General features: G+C 38.9%; 1 protein-coding gene across 1 annotated transcript; it reads left to right on the top strand.

The window, feature by feature from the left end:
* Window positions 1-1,092: 1,092 nt before the first annotated feature.
* LOC308396023 (A-type potassium channel modulatory protein KCNIP2-like) lies at window positions 1,093-15,575 on the top strand (the record flags this gene model as incomplete). Its single annotated transcript, XM_080881081.1, has 9 exons — window positions 1,093-1,165; window positions 9,797-9,899; window positions 10,071-10,191; window positions 10,358-10,427; window positions 12,805-12,875; window positions 13,247-13,354; window positions 13,449-13,553; window positions 15,073-15,135; window positions 15,220-15,575. The coding sequence occupies 9 exons, from the start codon at window positions 1,093-1,095 to the stop codon at window positions 15,265-15,267; spliced, it is 762 nt and encodes a 253-aa protein (XP_080737207.1). The 3' UTR covers window positions 15,268-15,575.
* Window positions 15,576-16,035: the final 460 nt, after the last annotated feature.

Here is a 16,035-nt window from a genome sequence, read left to right as displayed (position 1 = left end):
CTATTATCAGGTAAAGAGTTTCCGTTTGTCCAATATTCTGGTTTACTTTGGTTCTGTTTAGTGCAAGTTCTTCTACGCTGGTGAGATGGGAACCATAAAAATATTATACCCGCTGAAAATCAGTACATTTGTCTACATGTTTTGAGTCTAATATTTTTTGATAAACCTCAAAATTCAAATTTGCCATGTGGGTAACAGAGAAAAGTTTGGTTTGAGAAACACTAGTTGCTGCATGTAATTCCAGTTGTATGTGCATATTGCTCAAATAGGCTTCAGTGCTGTTGATATAGGTGGCCAGAGGTTCATCCACCTCTTTGTTCCACCTCTGATATTCAGCTCAAAGCACAGCTGTAAAAGCTACACCCTCACAGAGATGCAACTTTATGAAAGAGTGCCTCTACAGTCTACAAAAAGCAGCTATAGCATGGTGTCTCCATGGTGCGCATTCATGGAGATAATATTCAAATATTTTTTCTACCTTGAAAAAATACGAGTGAGTCATTCTTTTACTCTGCTGAGCCAACCCAAGGACGTGAAGCTGACAGGATATTGATCCGCAAGTATTAGGATGCCGAGCGGCTCAAGTCCAAGGTGAGACCATCCATCAGAGAGCCAGGCATAGATTAGTAGGTACACACTCCCACATCCCTCTGCTGTGCCACTCCCTCTTTTGCTTCATCACTCCTCCCAGCTTTGATGGTTTACCTCTCTCTCTCTCTGTTCGCGTCTTTGCAAGGACACCTGTACACGCTCCAGCTGGCAGGCGGACTTTGGATGTTTGGCAGAAAATTAAAGTCAGCAGTACATTTGAACCTCAGATCCACTGAAGTCCTTCAAACTGTGGACGCTGCGCTGTTGATAAGCGCGAAGAAGAGAGAGTTGTAGTTGGGAGTGCAGGGAGCAGACAGACGAGCTTTGCGCGGACTTTTGCTTCTCCGTCGTTCATTTATTTGCAGCCCACACTGACTGATGCTCATAGAAAAGTGACATGCAATCGGGAGTGAATGCGCTGAAGTCGTAGATAAACTGCGGCTCGCATAGATCCTGCAGGTTCAGCTTGGTGATCCGAAAAGAACTGAGAGGGAGGGAAACATGAAATCCACGAGTCAGGATCAGAGTTTGTCAGACTCCAGAGAGCTGGACAGATCTTACGACCCACTCACAGGTAGGCGTGTCGTCATGTCACTCTTGCCTTTCTTTGTTTTAATAGTATTTTTTAATGATTTGGCGCTGGCCTGGCTCAAATCTCCACTAAGAAGTGCGCCTTCACTGCGGCGATGAAAGTTTTGGTTTGACGGAAGACTTCGGCTCATTGATATTCGACTGTGGGACTTTTAACAAACCACAATCAAACAATTAGTGAGTGTCTGTGCACGTGAACTCCCTGCTCTACAGCTCCCCCAAACAGCAGCATGATCTGATTAATTATTCAGAGTCTGATCTCACAGGTATTTTCCTGTTGATTATTTTTTAGTTGGAACTATAATACTACTACTAATAATAATAATAATAATAAGATAAATAATGTTCCATATGAATGGCTCAGCAAGAAGAAAATGTGTTACAATGTAAATAATAAATGGAGTTAACGTAAAGAAGTTAGTGTTTGATTTACAACTAATTGACTGTATGTGAAATAAAAGATGGGTAAATAATAGCAATAGTGGTATTATTTGAGCCATTAGCTATAAATTTAACTGAAAGCAGTCCCTTCTGTGGCCCCGTGCTACTGATCAATTAATAATTTAACTAATGGACAGAAAATTAATCAGAAATCATTATTAATCACTGTAGAAATTTGGCAACAGCCACACGCCTATCTTTAGGTTTTCAGCTGTGTTTCTTTTCTTCTTGTTTTCAGTTTTCTAAACAAGCAGCAGTCAGAAGACATCACCATCATGCCGGTCTGCTTTTATCTGGGCACTTTCCCCACCTTACTATTAAATAATTGACATAATGGTTCAATGACTTTGTTCCTCAAACATCAGTGCCATTAATTGGTTACAGCATAGCAACACGATTCTTCTCAGATTAGCTGAAGGAGTGAAAAATGAACAAACACATTAATTTGAAAAGAAAAAAGAAAACAAAGATTTGTTTATATGAACAAAGTAATGCTAATGAGTAGTTAGGATGATAAAAATCTCAATGTGGATTTACTGTAGTTTAGATAATCACACTGGTCGTAGGCCTTGAAGGTGAAAAGCAAGAGAACAGAAAAATATTGCAAAACAGGCTCTCGTCACCTAAAATTACATCTAGCAGTGTGAGTGTTCGTAGCCTAATTAGATCAGTGAGGCTCTTCTCTCTTTCAGACATTTCACTGGTTTATTTTTCTCACGAGTGCTTGCAAACACAATCCTCTTTAGAGATCACACGCGCAGGTCTCTCTTTGCTTTGGCAGGCTGGCCTGTCATTTTTCTGACAGCGTCCCTAAATAGTCCTTTCCTTTAAAAATAACCACATAAATGTGTAAAAATAACCCCTTTAATATGGTGCACATAGCAGCACCATTTAGTTTTTTATATGATGTTTCTAAAGTACTGTATGAGATAGATGTTATACAGATGACAGTTTATTTCATAGCTGATAGTTGCTGTCTCAATAGCAGGTGTGATATGCACTCAGCAGCAGGTTAAACAAACAGAGAACAGGTGCATGAGGTTTTAAGAGGTGTTTAGAAGACACAAACAAAGTGTTTTATTAAACAGTGAAGCAGAGCCCGAAGCCTCTTCCTTTCATCTCCATGGTTTTTGTCTAACAGCAACATATGCTTATGGAAAATTATATTAAAGTGTATTTGAAATATTCATCAGATAAAATTCACACTGAACACTACATGGTCTTTATGTCCAACCGTTCTTCTGTAAAGCTGCTGAAATCCTCATGTTGTTTACTTCTTGGTTCATGCATTATAGATACACATTCCTTTGTGCACTACACTTATTACAGTAGTACAGGCTGCCTGCTTCTGTGGGACAGTTAAACCATGATGTCACAGAAAAACACCGTTAAAAAGGCATTGGTTGATGGTTTGGGAAATCTGCTTAGATTGCATATGAAATTCTTGGAAGCAGCTTGCTATGATGGGCTTGCGACTTGTCCTCTGTGCACCCGATCTCTCATCCAAAGTCAGCTGAAATAGGCTCCAGTGCCCCCATGACCCTGGATTGAATAAGCTGTTAAGAAAATGGATGGATTTATCAGAATTCAGTTCAAAAAGTGGACCCAAATGCAGACCAGTAATGAAACAAAAGATGAGCTTTATTCAAAGGCTCAAACACAGACACCACAAACCTGGAAAAACCATGAGAAGGCAAAAAGGTGGCACGAATCACAATTCCACAAAAGCTGCTAGAAAGACTGGGATATTCATACAAACTCATCCCATACAGAAGGAAAACAAAGGTTCAAAATATGACCAAGAATCAGGATCACTGTGGAATTTAAAGAAATCAAGGCAGAAATCATGCACTACATAAATACCAAACAGTAACTGGAACTAAAATACAAAGCTAATCCTAAAGATTGTAATAAATATAGAATAGAAGGAACACAAGGAAGTAAACTCACCTAGAAGATCATGAAATAAAGAGAACTCGAGACTTTACTAGGTTAGAAACAAATCCACTCTGTGACTGATTGATGGATGGATGGACTTGGTACCTCAACATAAAAACTGTGAACATTTAGCCCTTTGTCCAAAGTTAAGATAATCAGTGTTAAAGCTCACTGATGAACACATAATGTGCTTAATTAATACATTCAAACCCAAAAGGCCAGGAGCAGTTTTCACAACTTTCTACATGTTTATTAATTAAATTCGTAGGTTTTGGTAGGAAGATGTCATGTTTCAATCTTAACCTTAGTCATAATTTGGGACTAATATTTTCGTGAGTGTTGTAATTACAGACTGGCTATAAAGATGTACCGAAATATGAAACATTCATAGTATGTCCACCATGTAATCATATCCAATTTTATAGCCTCAAAGAACTAATTTTAATAAACTCCTCAGCCTACACTATCATGATAAAAATATCTGAAATGACAGAAATAAACCTTGGGAAACATTTGTCTGAGCTGCACTTTAATGTTTTAGTTTTACCCACATCCCATCCACTAACATGGAGCTGATGGGGTTTCTGACCTACACTTTAGTCAGCCACCAAGGAGTGATTGAAAGGTTTATCTTCACTAAAAGATGAAAACAGTTTCTTGGTCTGAAAAGTATAGGCATTATAAAAGGGCCCCGAACCTGCATTATTTGGCCAGAAGCGGCTGAGTCCTTTGGTTGAACACTGATGTTTTCTTATATAAAAGTTTATGGGAAAATTACCCTTTGGTTCCCTTATACTGTGACCTCCGTGACTGTTTTACTGATGGGTTTATGGATTCAGTCACCAGCTTCAGTCTTATTGAACACAGCATAATATTTATTTTTAAAATTATGAGCCTCACTACAAAACACAAAAGCGGAAAAAGGCTGTTTATGTCTTTTATATACAGCTTATGGTCGTGTGACAGAATAATTTCCTCGAGTGAACAAACATGCTTGTGATATGTATGTTTGTGTGCTTGAATGAGAAAAGTGGCATCATTTTCAGACATTTTTTATACAATACTCAAGGATCAAAATATCACCTGAAGCCATCTATAATATACAACACTTACACATTTCATTTCAAAATAAAAGCCTGTCATGAGATAAAACTATTGATATGATCACTGCAGAGCTCATGCTGTCAGCCCCGAGTGAGCAAACTTAAGTATGTTTGTGTGTGTCAGTTCTTTTTCATGAAATGGACATCTATAATCTGAACTGCGTCCTTCTGGGGGATTATTGTAAGTACAGGAGCTGTTGCCCCTGGCAACATTAGCTTACAAATGTTCATTTAGTGCATAGGCTGTCATGGCCTCCTAAAGTCAGCATGAAATGCTTACAGTTAAATGACACACAGTTGTTGGTTTAACTCACCTTTTGCCAATTATTATTATTTTTACTTTAGAGATTAATTAAGCTTTTATAATGAACTGTAAAAGATTTTTAAGAATCGGTGAAAGATATACTGATACTTAGGTTACAGGTTGTGTATTGTCTCTCAGGGTTTGTCCTCCCCCCCCCCCCCATGAAATAATAATAGAAAATACATTTTTTATAAGTAAAATCATCAGAATCTCCTTTTGAAGATTTAAGTCTTTCACTTCATGATTAAATTGAACTCCAAAGTCAATATTTTCAACCACTTCAATGTTTTTTGTCATCTCCCTGATCCAGCTCATCAAAAGCCTAATCGTCAGGCCCATCAAAAGCTTTAAAATCTGCTCAAGGTTTCTGAGAAAGTTATTGACCTTTTATGAGTAAAACTTGCCGAGAAATATCTTCAGCTTGGCCTTCAGAAACTTTTAATTAGTTATACCAAAGGGTGAAAGAGGCTGTAAAGATAGTTATAACGATGGGAAAGCGAACATTGATCTACCCCAGAGGACTGCATTTATTCAAATTGATTTACGCGATCAAAGTCACCCATGAGGGTCTCTTGAACTGACAAATAGCTGCTGGGTACTGTGAAATGTCAACATCGGCTGAAATAGCTGTTCAGTTTTGTTCATCCATAACTCCAGCTACCCCCTGCAGATATATGGTGCTCATTTGCAACACGTATGGGACAGGTGAACAGTTGCTTAATAATTAATCAGGTATGCTTTGTTGCTTTTGCTCATCTTCCAACTGTGTGAACGAATCAAATCATGACACAATGTCCCGCTAATGTTTATGAACCTGTGAACTCACAAAAGCAGCATAAAGCGTGCTTCAGCTCATTTAGTAGCTGTTTTTTATGCAAGAACAACCTCCAGTGTTGTTTGTGTGTAAAACAGTCACATCAAACAGATTCCCTCAGATGGGTTTTTAATAACTTAGGAAGTATTCGTGGCCTGAAATGCCCTGAAAAAAGGAGCCTTTCTGTTCCTTTTACAGTTTATTTTGTGCTTTTTTAAAAGTCATTTATAATTTTGCCACATTCAATCACAAATCTGAGGTGTTTTTCATGCAGCGCGAGTGTGTGTGTGTGTGCATTTGTGTGAAAGGCTGTATAAAGCTTTGTTTGTTTTTCCATGGTCATGCAGCTGCTGTATTTGATAGTTTGATTGATATATCCTCAGCATCCACTGTCACTGATGTTCATGATAAGTGCACTGAACAGTTACTGCCACCCTGGGAGCTACAGTAATTGCTTAAAGAAGACAAAAGCTTGCTTCTACAGGCAAAAAAGGAAAAGAGTTTCACTGTGCATTTTAATACTTTGGATGTATTACTGCAATTTACACCTTGCTTGTTTTGCACGTGCAAAGGGTCTTATATTTCATATTTGCAGCATCCGCTAACAGCGACTGATGTTTGTGGGTTCATAGGTTTCTCTTTATTGTGAATAAAAAGTTTACAGGTTAAACAGTTTTATTTGTTGTTCCATCATCACGATCATCATCATCATTATTTAAACACCTTATTTTTTAATTTCCTCTGCTGTTTCCAGTGTTTGGATCAATAGGACTGTGTGTATGTCTGCAGTTCTTTTTGTGTCTGATCTCAAGCCATTCACTGCTGCTGCTGACTGCACACGTTTGTTCACCCTTTATTTGACTTGGAGGCCCTTCACAATCTTAAACGCACCACTGCCCTCTGGTGGCAGAAAAAAACTTTTTCTCTGGCGACTACAGAACTACTTTAATTTTTAGACCTTTAATCATCCCGTTTTTATCACAACTTATAATAAATCTAAGCGCTTCCAAGAATGTTTTAAAATTTTCTTTAATGTTATATTTAACCAGTAATATGAATGTCTGTTTTCATGGTACCACAGCCTTACCACTATGTTAGTAAACTAGTTAACAAGTAGAGGACGCTTTCCTTCATTAGCGTCACTTTCTTCTGCTTCAGTTATTTCTAAGATTGTTTTCTTTCTTTATGTTTCTGTCTACTTCTTTCTTATTTCACCGTCTTTGCAGGGTTTCATAGCTTTTTTAATATTTTTTTTTATCATAGTATATTTGCATATTTTAAATGTTTTAATGGTTTTATTTGACTTTGTTTTATTTTGTCTTGATGTTTATAAGTCTGTAAAACTTTACATGTGATATTGTATTACACAAAATAAACTTGGTTTGTCTGAGAAAACTCTAAGACAAAAGTTAAAGTTCAGAAAGTCGTTGCTGGAAAAAAAGATAAGAGAAGAAAGCAGAAAAAAGCAGCAAGCAGAGCAAAGGAAGTAAATGTCAGAATAGATTTCTCCATCCCCTCCTATCCACTTTCTGCTTGTCCTTGGCTTATTTTGGGTTAATATAATATTTCTGTGTCTGGCTTTGGAAAAGAGGCTAAAATCTACTAAACAAGCTTAACACAATCAAGAGCCTTTAACAATTCAATTCAGTTGTATTCATATAACACCAAATTACAGCATTAGTAATTAACCAATTAACTTTATATTGCAAAGTCATATCGCTACAAAATTATAGAGTTTATAGAAATTGCTAACAGTGGATTTGTTTAGCAAGAAGATGTCTTCAGCAGATCCGGTCTCGAGGGCGTGTGGTGCAAGAGCAGCTAGGGAAGAGGAGCATGGCACAGTGAAAAACAGACATGAAAACAATAAATGCAGGTTCAATAAGAGAGAGAAGGGGCAAAGCGAACAACAAATAAACTGGAGGAGAGAGAAGAAACAAAGTTAATGACGTGCAAAAGTGCCATCTAAATGCATTAGAAGTAAGAAGAGGGGAACTGAGAGGTTCTCAGTGCATTATGGCCGGTCCCTAAACTGCCTGGGCCTTTAGCAAGATGACTAAGGGATGGTTCAGAGTCAGTTAGTCACACAAGTTTGAATTCTGTCAGATGAATAATTGAACGCAAACATGCGACTTAATTAATAATTGAGAAGTCCTGATATGTTTTCTTCTTCTTCTTCTGGCTGCTTCCTTTAGAGGTTGCCACAGCAGATCATCTACCTTCATGTGACCTTCCCTAGTTTCCTCTTCCATCACTACATCCATGAATCTTCTCTGTAGTCCTCCTCATTTCCTCCGCCCTGGAAGCTCTGCCTTCATTGTTCTTTGTCCAGTTTTTCCACTATATCTCTTCTGCAGGTGTCCAAATTATCTCAGCCTCGTCTCCCTAACTTTGTCTCCATATCGCTCGACCTGATCTTTCCTTCTGATACATTAATTTCTAATCACGTCCATTTCAGTCACACCCAAAGAAAACCTTAGCATCTTAAGTTCTGCCAGCTGTGTTATTGTTAGTGTTACTGTCTCCGCAAACATCATAGCAGGTCTTGTAAAGTTTCCCTTCACTCTTGCTGCTACCGTTCTGTTAAAAAAAACCCGACACCCATCTCTACCCACTCCACCCTGCCTACACTCTCTTCTTCACCTCAATTTTGTGCTGTCTGTTGATTTTCAATGGTTTATTTAAGGTCATCCACATTCCTCTGCTCTCCAGCGCATACTTCCACATCTCAAGTCTCTTTTCAACCTGCTCTCTACTCTCACTACAGATCCCAATGCCATCTTCGAACAGAGACTCCTGCTGTTTGCCTGTCCATCACCATTACAAACAAGAGGGGGGCTCATAGCTGAACCCTGATATAATCCCAATCCTGTCATTCCTACTGTGACCCCACCACTGTCTCGCTGTGCTCTTACATGGAGTACCTCGTGCAGTAGCACAGTTCCTCTCTTAGCACCCTGTTGTGTGATTTCTGTAGTTCTGATATCTTTGACTTCACCCGGCATTATTTTAGGTCCACCGGTACAGGAACATCACACTTTGGGTAAATGCGTCTAAATTAATGCTACAGCTTTTTAATGAGTTAGTCAAAAATATGGAGGTTTTAAAAGATAATGAAGAAGATAGCTTTTTGAAACCATAAAGAATTTGGTTGTTCTCTGAGTTTTCACCTAGCAGCACCATCACAATTTGAATTTGCCCAAGATTTCTATTGGCTATTTTGTTTTAGTAACAATTAACAAAAGTTAGCATTCTAACATGTTAAACTCAAACAGTAAACATGCTAAACATTATGGCAGCATTGCCGTTCAGTTTTTAGGGTTGCGGTGGCAGGATGGGTTATCTACAGTTTGAAGGTTGGTGGTTTGATCCCCGGTTGCTCCAGTCTGTATGCCAAAGTACCCTTGAGCAAGATACTGAACCCTGAGTTGTTCCTGATGCATCCATCAGTGTGTGAACAACATTAGATAGAAAGCACTTACACAAAGGAAAAAGGTGCTTGTATGAATCTGTGTGTGAATGTTATGTTGTATAAAACATTTTGAGTGCTCAGGTAGAAAAGTGCTATATTATTTAAATGCTTACCACACTGTCAGCAATGCTTGCAGCGCTGTGTTAGTATTACAGATAATCCGTTGCTGTGTTTGCTGACTCCAAAAACCAGTTAATTTATATTTAAAGAGACCTTATAGTTAAATAAATAATGACACAAACTTCTTTTCATATCTAAAGAGAAATTAGATTAAATAATGTTAAAAATTTAGGAATCTGTCAGCTGATTTCTGTATCTTAGAGGAGCTCGGACTTGAGACTCGACTCTGCTGGGTCCTGTCCCAACAGATGTAATGGGTCACACAGATTCAAAGCCAGGTCAGCAAACTTATTTCTATGCAAGACAAGTGATTTCAAGTATTTGAGTCTAGTTTGCCCAGTGTTTTATCCATTTAGCATGGCGCTGACTTTGTGGGCCACTGAGTCTGCTTCTAATCTCTGGTCTGATCTGGTTCTTTCCAGGTAATCCTCCATCCAAACCCAATAAAAAGACCTTAAAGCAGCGCTTCCTCAAACTGCTGCCCTGCTGTCGTTCTGGCTCCAGCTCTTCAGTTGATCAAAGCAAGTGTTAGGACACGCACTTTGTCACACCACATCAATTAAATTAAACACAAACAAAACATTGATTTTTACTCTTTTAGTCTCTTTGCCTTTTCCTCTCTAAAGTTTCCGTCATTTCAGGGACGCTCAAAGAGAAACTGTTTCCTTTCTGTCTTCATTCCTCCGATGCAGGGAGCATAGTTGAAGATGGTGAACTATCGACAGTGTATTACAGACCTGAGGGCCTTGACCGTCTTGTACAGCAGACCAAATTCAGCAAAAAAGAGCTGCAGGTCCTCTACCGGGGATTCAAAAATGTCAGTCAACGTTTCCTGGAAATCATTGATCATTCCTCTTGCAATGAATGCGCAATACTTGAAAACCATCAATTATGATGTGGCTCTACTGTGCTATTTATGTGCATTGGAAAGTATGTGTGAAGGTTTTTTTTTGGTCCACATAATAATTTTATGATTTCCACAGGAGTGTCCGAGTGGTGTGGTGAATGAGGAGACGTTTAAAAGCATCTATTCCCAGTTCTTCCCTCAGGGAGGTCAGTCACACTCACTTCCTTTTATCCCATGTTTTACATTTTATTCAATTTTTTTTCTAAGGAGCTAGGTAGGAGGAAATGTTCTGTCTCATGTGTCTTCAATGTATTCACTGAGGATTGAACTGGTTAGGTGCGTTCAATTCAAATATGTATTTAAATTATAATACTTTCAGCTTTGCTTTACTATGACAGTGACAAATAACATACACATTTGTGGTTATAAACACTTCTTTCATCTTTAAAAGCAGGGTCAAATTATACACAATACTGTGCAAAAGTCTTGAACCACCTCTCATATTTTGCTTCCAAGGCACCAGATTATTAATGTTTTTTTAAGCGGTCTTTTGTCACGGTCTGCAATTGGAGACCATGGGGATGAGGGGGAGGGAGGACCCAAACGCAGGACTCTTGTGCGATGAATGTAGTGCGTTTATTTACAGTGATGTAAATATTACATAATAAATCCCCGTGCGCTCCCCTGACTCCCGTGCCATGTCTTCTTCCCAAAAACCGTGCTCGGTGTTCTCCGCTCCCATGTGTCCGCACAACCCGTCCTCACTGCCCTCTTGTTTTCCACGCTCCTCCTGGGGGGAAATAACAGAGGCAGCCGTCAGGACACTTAACTACAGCACTACAACTTTAATACACTCACTAAACTTGGGTCACTAGGAAAACTGACATGGAGTTTCACGCAACAGAGCGCAATCACACTCTTAAATAGCTCCCCCGACGAGGCTGATCAGCTGCAGGTGCGTGGCATGATCTTCAAGTGTGGCCAGCCACCTGGCAGGGCCACACCCACCAGGCCTGAAAGTGCCTGTCACCTGGCCTATCGGACCAGCCGCACCCACACACACCGGCCTCTACATACAAGCATGGAAGCACAGGAACAGCAGCACAGTGCAGTAAAAACACATATAATGAGTCCACACTGCTCATGGACCCTGGGCCCCTCAGATCCAGGTCCCTGACAGTCTTCAGCAATAGTTCTCCAGGTTTTTTGAAGGTCTTTCAAAGCTTTTCTTTGGGCATTAGCTGCTTTTTCATTCCTTTTCAGTCCTGAGCATTTACAGAGGAAAGCTACTTAACATTGACCTATGAACAATTTTTTGTTAAAACCATGAAGGATGGCTGACTGGAAATGACTGGTTTAAAAAATCTACAGCACATGAACACTTTCTGAAAATCAAGCAAAGACCTGAAACAGGACCTGAGAGATGCATCTGGCCCTTCTGCTGATCGTTATACTGTTCAAAGCTTCATCAGAAATGGTGCATGTGAAGAAGCCATTCTTGAGGAAGTGATACAGGGAAAAAAGGCTGAGGTAGTCCAAATTACACAAGAACTGGACTAAAATGTGAAAATTTGGGTTCAGAATGTAGTAAGTATGTACAGAAGAGGACAGGAGAGAGGTACAACAGTGGCTGTCTAAAGCTCTCTGTAAAACACTGGAGGCTCTGTCATAGTTTGGGGCTGCATTTCAGTCAGTGTTATTGAGGATCTTGTCAAAATTTATGGAATTATGAATTATTTTGATCCATCATCTGGAAAGCATCTGCTTGGCAACAGCTTCATTCTTCACAATGACAATGATCCCAAACACACCGCCAGTGCTGTGAAAGCTTACCTGAATAGAAAAACAGACAATGGAACACAATCAGTCATTGATTGACCTCCCCAGAGCACGGACCACGGCATTGCTGAAGAAGTGTGGGATCGTCATGACAGAGAACAGAACAAAAGGCAGCCAACGTCCACAGAAGAGCTTTGAAAGTCCTTCACAAAGCCTGGGGAACTATTTCTGAAGACTAATGCAATTACAGGAAAGCTTGCCTGGGAGAGTTCAGACTGTGTTGAAGGTCATACCAAATACTGACTTTCGGTTAGAATTGCACAAACTCTGTTTTTGTCTCATACACTGTACTTCCAGGTATGTTTGCACATGTTTTTAAAAAACTTGCTACATCTATTTCCCATTTTCCCAGCCAAATATATACGATGGGTGGCTCAAGACTTTTGCACAGTGCTTGTATACTTGTTAAATGTGTTTATCTGGCTTTAACTGAATCTGCAGTCATATATTAAATCATTTTAAAATCAGACTTTTTGTGTATCTGTGCTTGATATAATTTGTGCATAGATAAAATGCATTTGCATGTTTTTGCATGTTTACAAAGTGCGATAAACAACCCACGACTGAGCAGCACAGTTCAAAACACTATTACCTCTTAACTGATGCACATTTAATTACCTGTCCACATCTTTAATGTCTCTAATATTTTTCTGTTTCTGTCAGTTTAGGCTGTCATTACACAAAATCATTGACGTGACTGCTGCACAGTTACAGTAACTTGCTTTCTTATATTCTCTTTTGCAGATTCAAGTATGTATGCGCATTTCTTGTTTGAAGCCTTTGACACACAGAACAATGGCTCGGTCAACTTTGAGGTGAGATACACACCTCAAAGCCTCCTTTCATTCCCTGCAGCTCACAGAGATGTTTTCCCTTTTCCTTTTTCATCTTCTTTACTGTCCTTTTCTTTATCTATGCTGTGTAGTTTGATTATACTTTTTCTTAGAGTTTGGAAGAAAGCAGCATAAAGCTTTGTTCTTGGTGCACATCTTGTATAAATCTCATTACTTTTTAAAATGATTTCACTCTGTTGGTGAAACTCTGTGGGTGTCAGTAACACAGGGTTGGAACTGAAAAAACATAAAACATAGTATCAATGCAGCAAATATTGAAAAGTTTTGTCTGTGCCTTTTTTGTCTTTATTGTGGTCTTCACTTTTAGTGCCTGTTTTCTTTCCCTGCTGTAGGACTTTGTTATAAGTCTGTCCATCATCCTGAGAGGCTCCATCACTGATAAACTCAACTGGGCCTTTAATCTGTATGATATCAACAAGGACGGCTGCATCACCAGAGAGGTAAACCAACCAATCACTGCCTGTTTTTTTCTTTTTATTACATTGGCAGCTCATGTCTTTTTCATATTTATTTTCCTTCTGTCTGTTCTTCCAGGAGATGACAGAAATAATGCACTCCATCTATGACATGATGGGGAAGTATACATACCCCCACATGAAAGATAGTGCACCGAAAGAGCATGTTGACAGCTTCTTTCAGGTAAAAACTCACAAATAATCAGATCACACATCACACATCTCCAACACTGAACTCAAAGTGAGTCAGAATGTACTGAAAGTGATGGGTAAAGCATTTACTTTATCTACTGTGTCACTGTTGTGCCCATTAGTGTAAATGTGGAGCTGTGGGTTAAACAGCCAGCTTCGTCAGAGAGTGGATATCTATGAATTTGAATATTTTGCTTTTGCTCTGCTTCATACACACAAAAATAACCCAACTTAAAGACATGTTTTATTTCTAAATTGGGCTTTTAAATGATGAATAATCGTCCAAAAGGCAAAAAATTTGAAGCTAAACAGTGTAGCTCAGAAAACAGATCCCTGTGGAACAACACATCTCGAAGCAGCCGTTTCTGGGTTTAAACCGATGATAGTAACAAAAAAACTTTTGTCTATGAAGCAGCATTTACCCAGTCTAATGCTGATCCAGACACACCCACTGCCTGATGAGACTTATTCAATAAGATTGTGTGATCCACATTTTCAAAAGCTTAACTCAGATCTAATAAAACCAGAACTATTTTCAATATATTGCTGTATATCTTACCAAGTTACAGCCCACTCTCGATTACTGGGAAGCATGGTGTCACCTGCCTGCATGTGAGTGATGGCAGGTGAAGGCGTATCTTCATTCCTGTGCACAACATAAATAAGCAGGAATCCACCTTTTCAGCAATTTGGTAGTGGTGATTAAACTAGAACATGTTCCATGGACTTCCACTGAAAATGGGCGGTTGGCAGTGCCAGAAAGCTGCAAAAAAACCCAACAAAAAACCCTGACGTCAATGATTATGGGAGGACCTGCTGAAAGGAATTCATTGATGATCCATAGTGGCAGCCCCAGCTTCCATTACTGTTTCTGAGTCCCTTTGAAATGTCGACTGGTTTTTCAAAGGCAACGAGGTAGAATGGACTTCACACCAACTGAGAAAGCCTGAGCTATGATGTTTGGGCTACTTAAGCTACCCCCTAGAGTTACTATAGAACATAGATTTTTTTAGGCCAATCCCTGTTTTTTGTGTCATCTGGTAAAATAATTTTTGTCCTGCAAGACTGGAGCATTTCCAGAAATGTCTAGTTGGCTCACAAACACAAATGTAAACAATGCAGGTTTTAAAGGATTTTGCAAATATGTGAAAGAACTTTTAGCACCTGGTAAAACTAAACTTGGAGAATGAGGTCAATACATTTTAAACTTTCATAGTTAATGTTCCTATTTGTGTTTGCCATATTGCTATATTTATTCGGTTAAATATAGGGTCATGATAGACCGTAACAAGGTTGGCTGTTATTAATTATGTCACAGAACTTTCCATTATTTTTTTTCAGCACAAATGGGTCAGAGCCTGTAAAAACTGTGAAAGGTTGTAAGAGAGGTAGATTTTATAATTACAAATGTCACATCTGCACATCCCCTCATTTATGACTGGGGTCATGAATGAAGTCATTTAGTTACTTAAAAGTTAAATCATCATTTGTAACTTGTTGCATTTTTCCAGAAAATGGACAAGAACAACGATGGAGTGGTCACGATGGATGAGTTCCTTGAGACGTGTCAGAAGGTTAATAATAATATCTGTTTCAAACAGCAGTGCAGCTACACATCCACAGCTGCTGAAAATACAGAATTCTTTTTTCTTTTTCAGGATGGAAACATCATGCAGTCCATGCACATGTTTGATAATGTGATCTAAGCATTGGTGGACATAGACAGAAAACAGATTTCCCACCTGTTTGGAGCTCTCGGCTCAAATGCAGCTCATCGCCAGCGTGGATGAATTTTCTGAGCTTCAACAGCGGTCCAAGGTTCAAGTAGCAGTGACCTAAAGATACCGACCCCAAACACACATTTTCTAAAATACTTTTAATGAATAGACTGAGCAGAATGAGTCAAGTGTTGATGCAAAATTACTTGACTTGTGGGAAATGTGAGATTTTATTTTTTATACTACACATACGAATGAAAGCGTTAAAGGTACGCCATGTTGCAGTCTGACGAAAACAAAAAGTGCTAATGAACAGTTTCCTCAAGAAAGCAGCAGATATGCACAAGCAGCTGCGATTTTAAAATTTGATGACGTTCTTTCTAAATTATGACTATTACAATATTTCTCTATTGCATGTGTTTACACACTAAAGTGAGACAGAGGCACCGGTTATACAGATGTGGAACAAATGGAATAACTCTTAAATGTTGTAAAGTATCACACACTCTCTCTAATCACTCTTGTCCTATAACAGAGGATAGCTTTAAGTTTGAAATCAAAGCAATAATCTTACATATTATCAGTTCTTATCTGTTCTCTGTGTTCTTATGGAGCTCACCACTCACATTTATTATAATTGTGCATATTGTGTGCATGATGTATCTGTTTTCATTGAATAGTTTAATGAAAGTGTTAATATATTTTCTATATGGGCATAGTAACGATGGTGAGGAGGAAACTAAAAATCACACAGTT

The sequence above is a fragment of the Rhamphochromis sp. 'chilingali' genome (assembly GCF_963969265.1).
Source record: "Rhamphochromis sp. 'chilingali' genome assembly, chromosome: 4".
Lineage (NCBI taxonomy): Eukaryota > Metazoa > Chordata > Actinopteri > Cichliformes > Cichlidae > Rhamphochromis > Rhamphochromis sp. 'chilingali'.
Note: the sequence above shows the minus strand (reverse complement) of the source record. Positions and strands in the feature narration are given on the sequence as shown.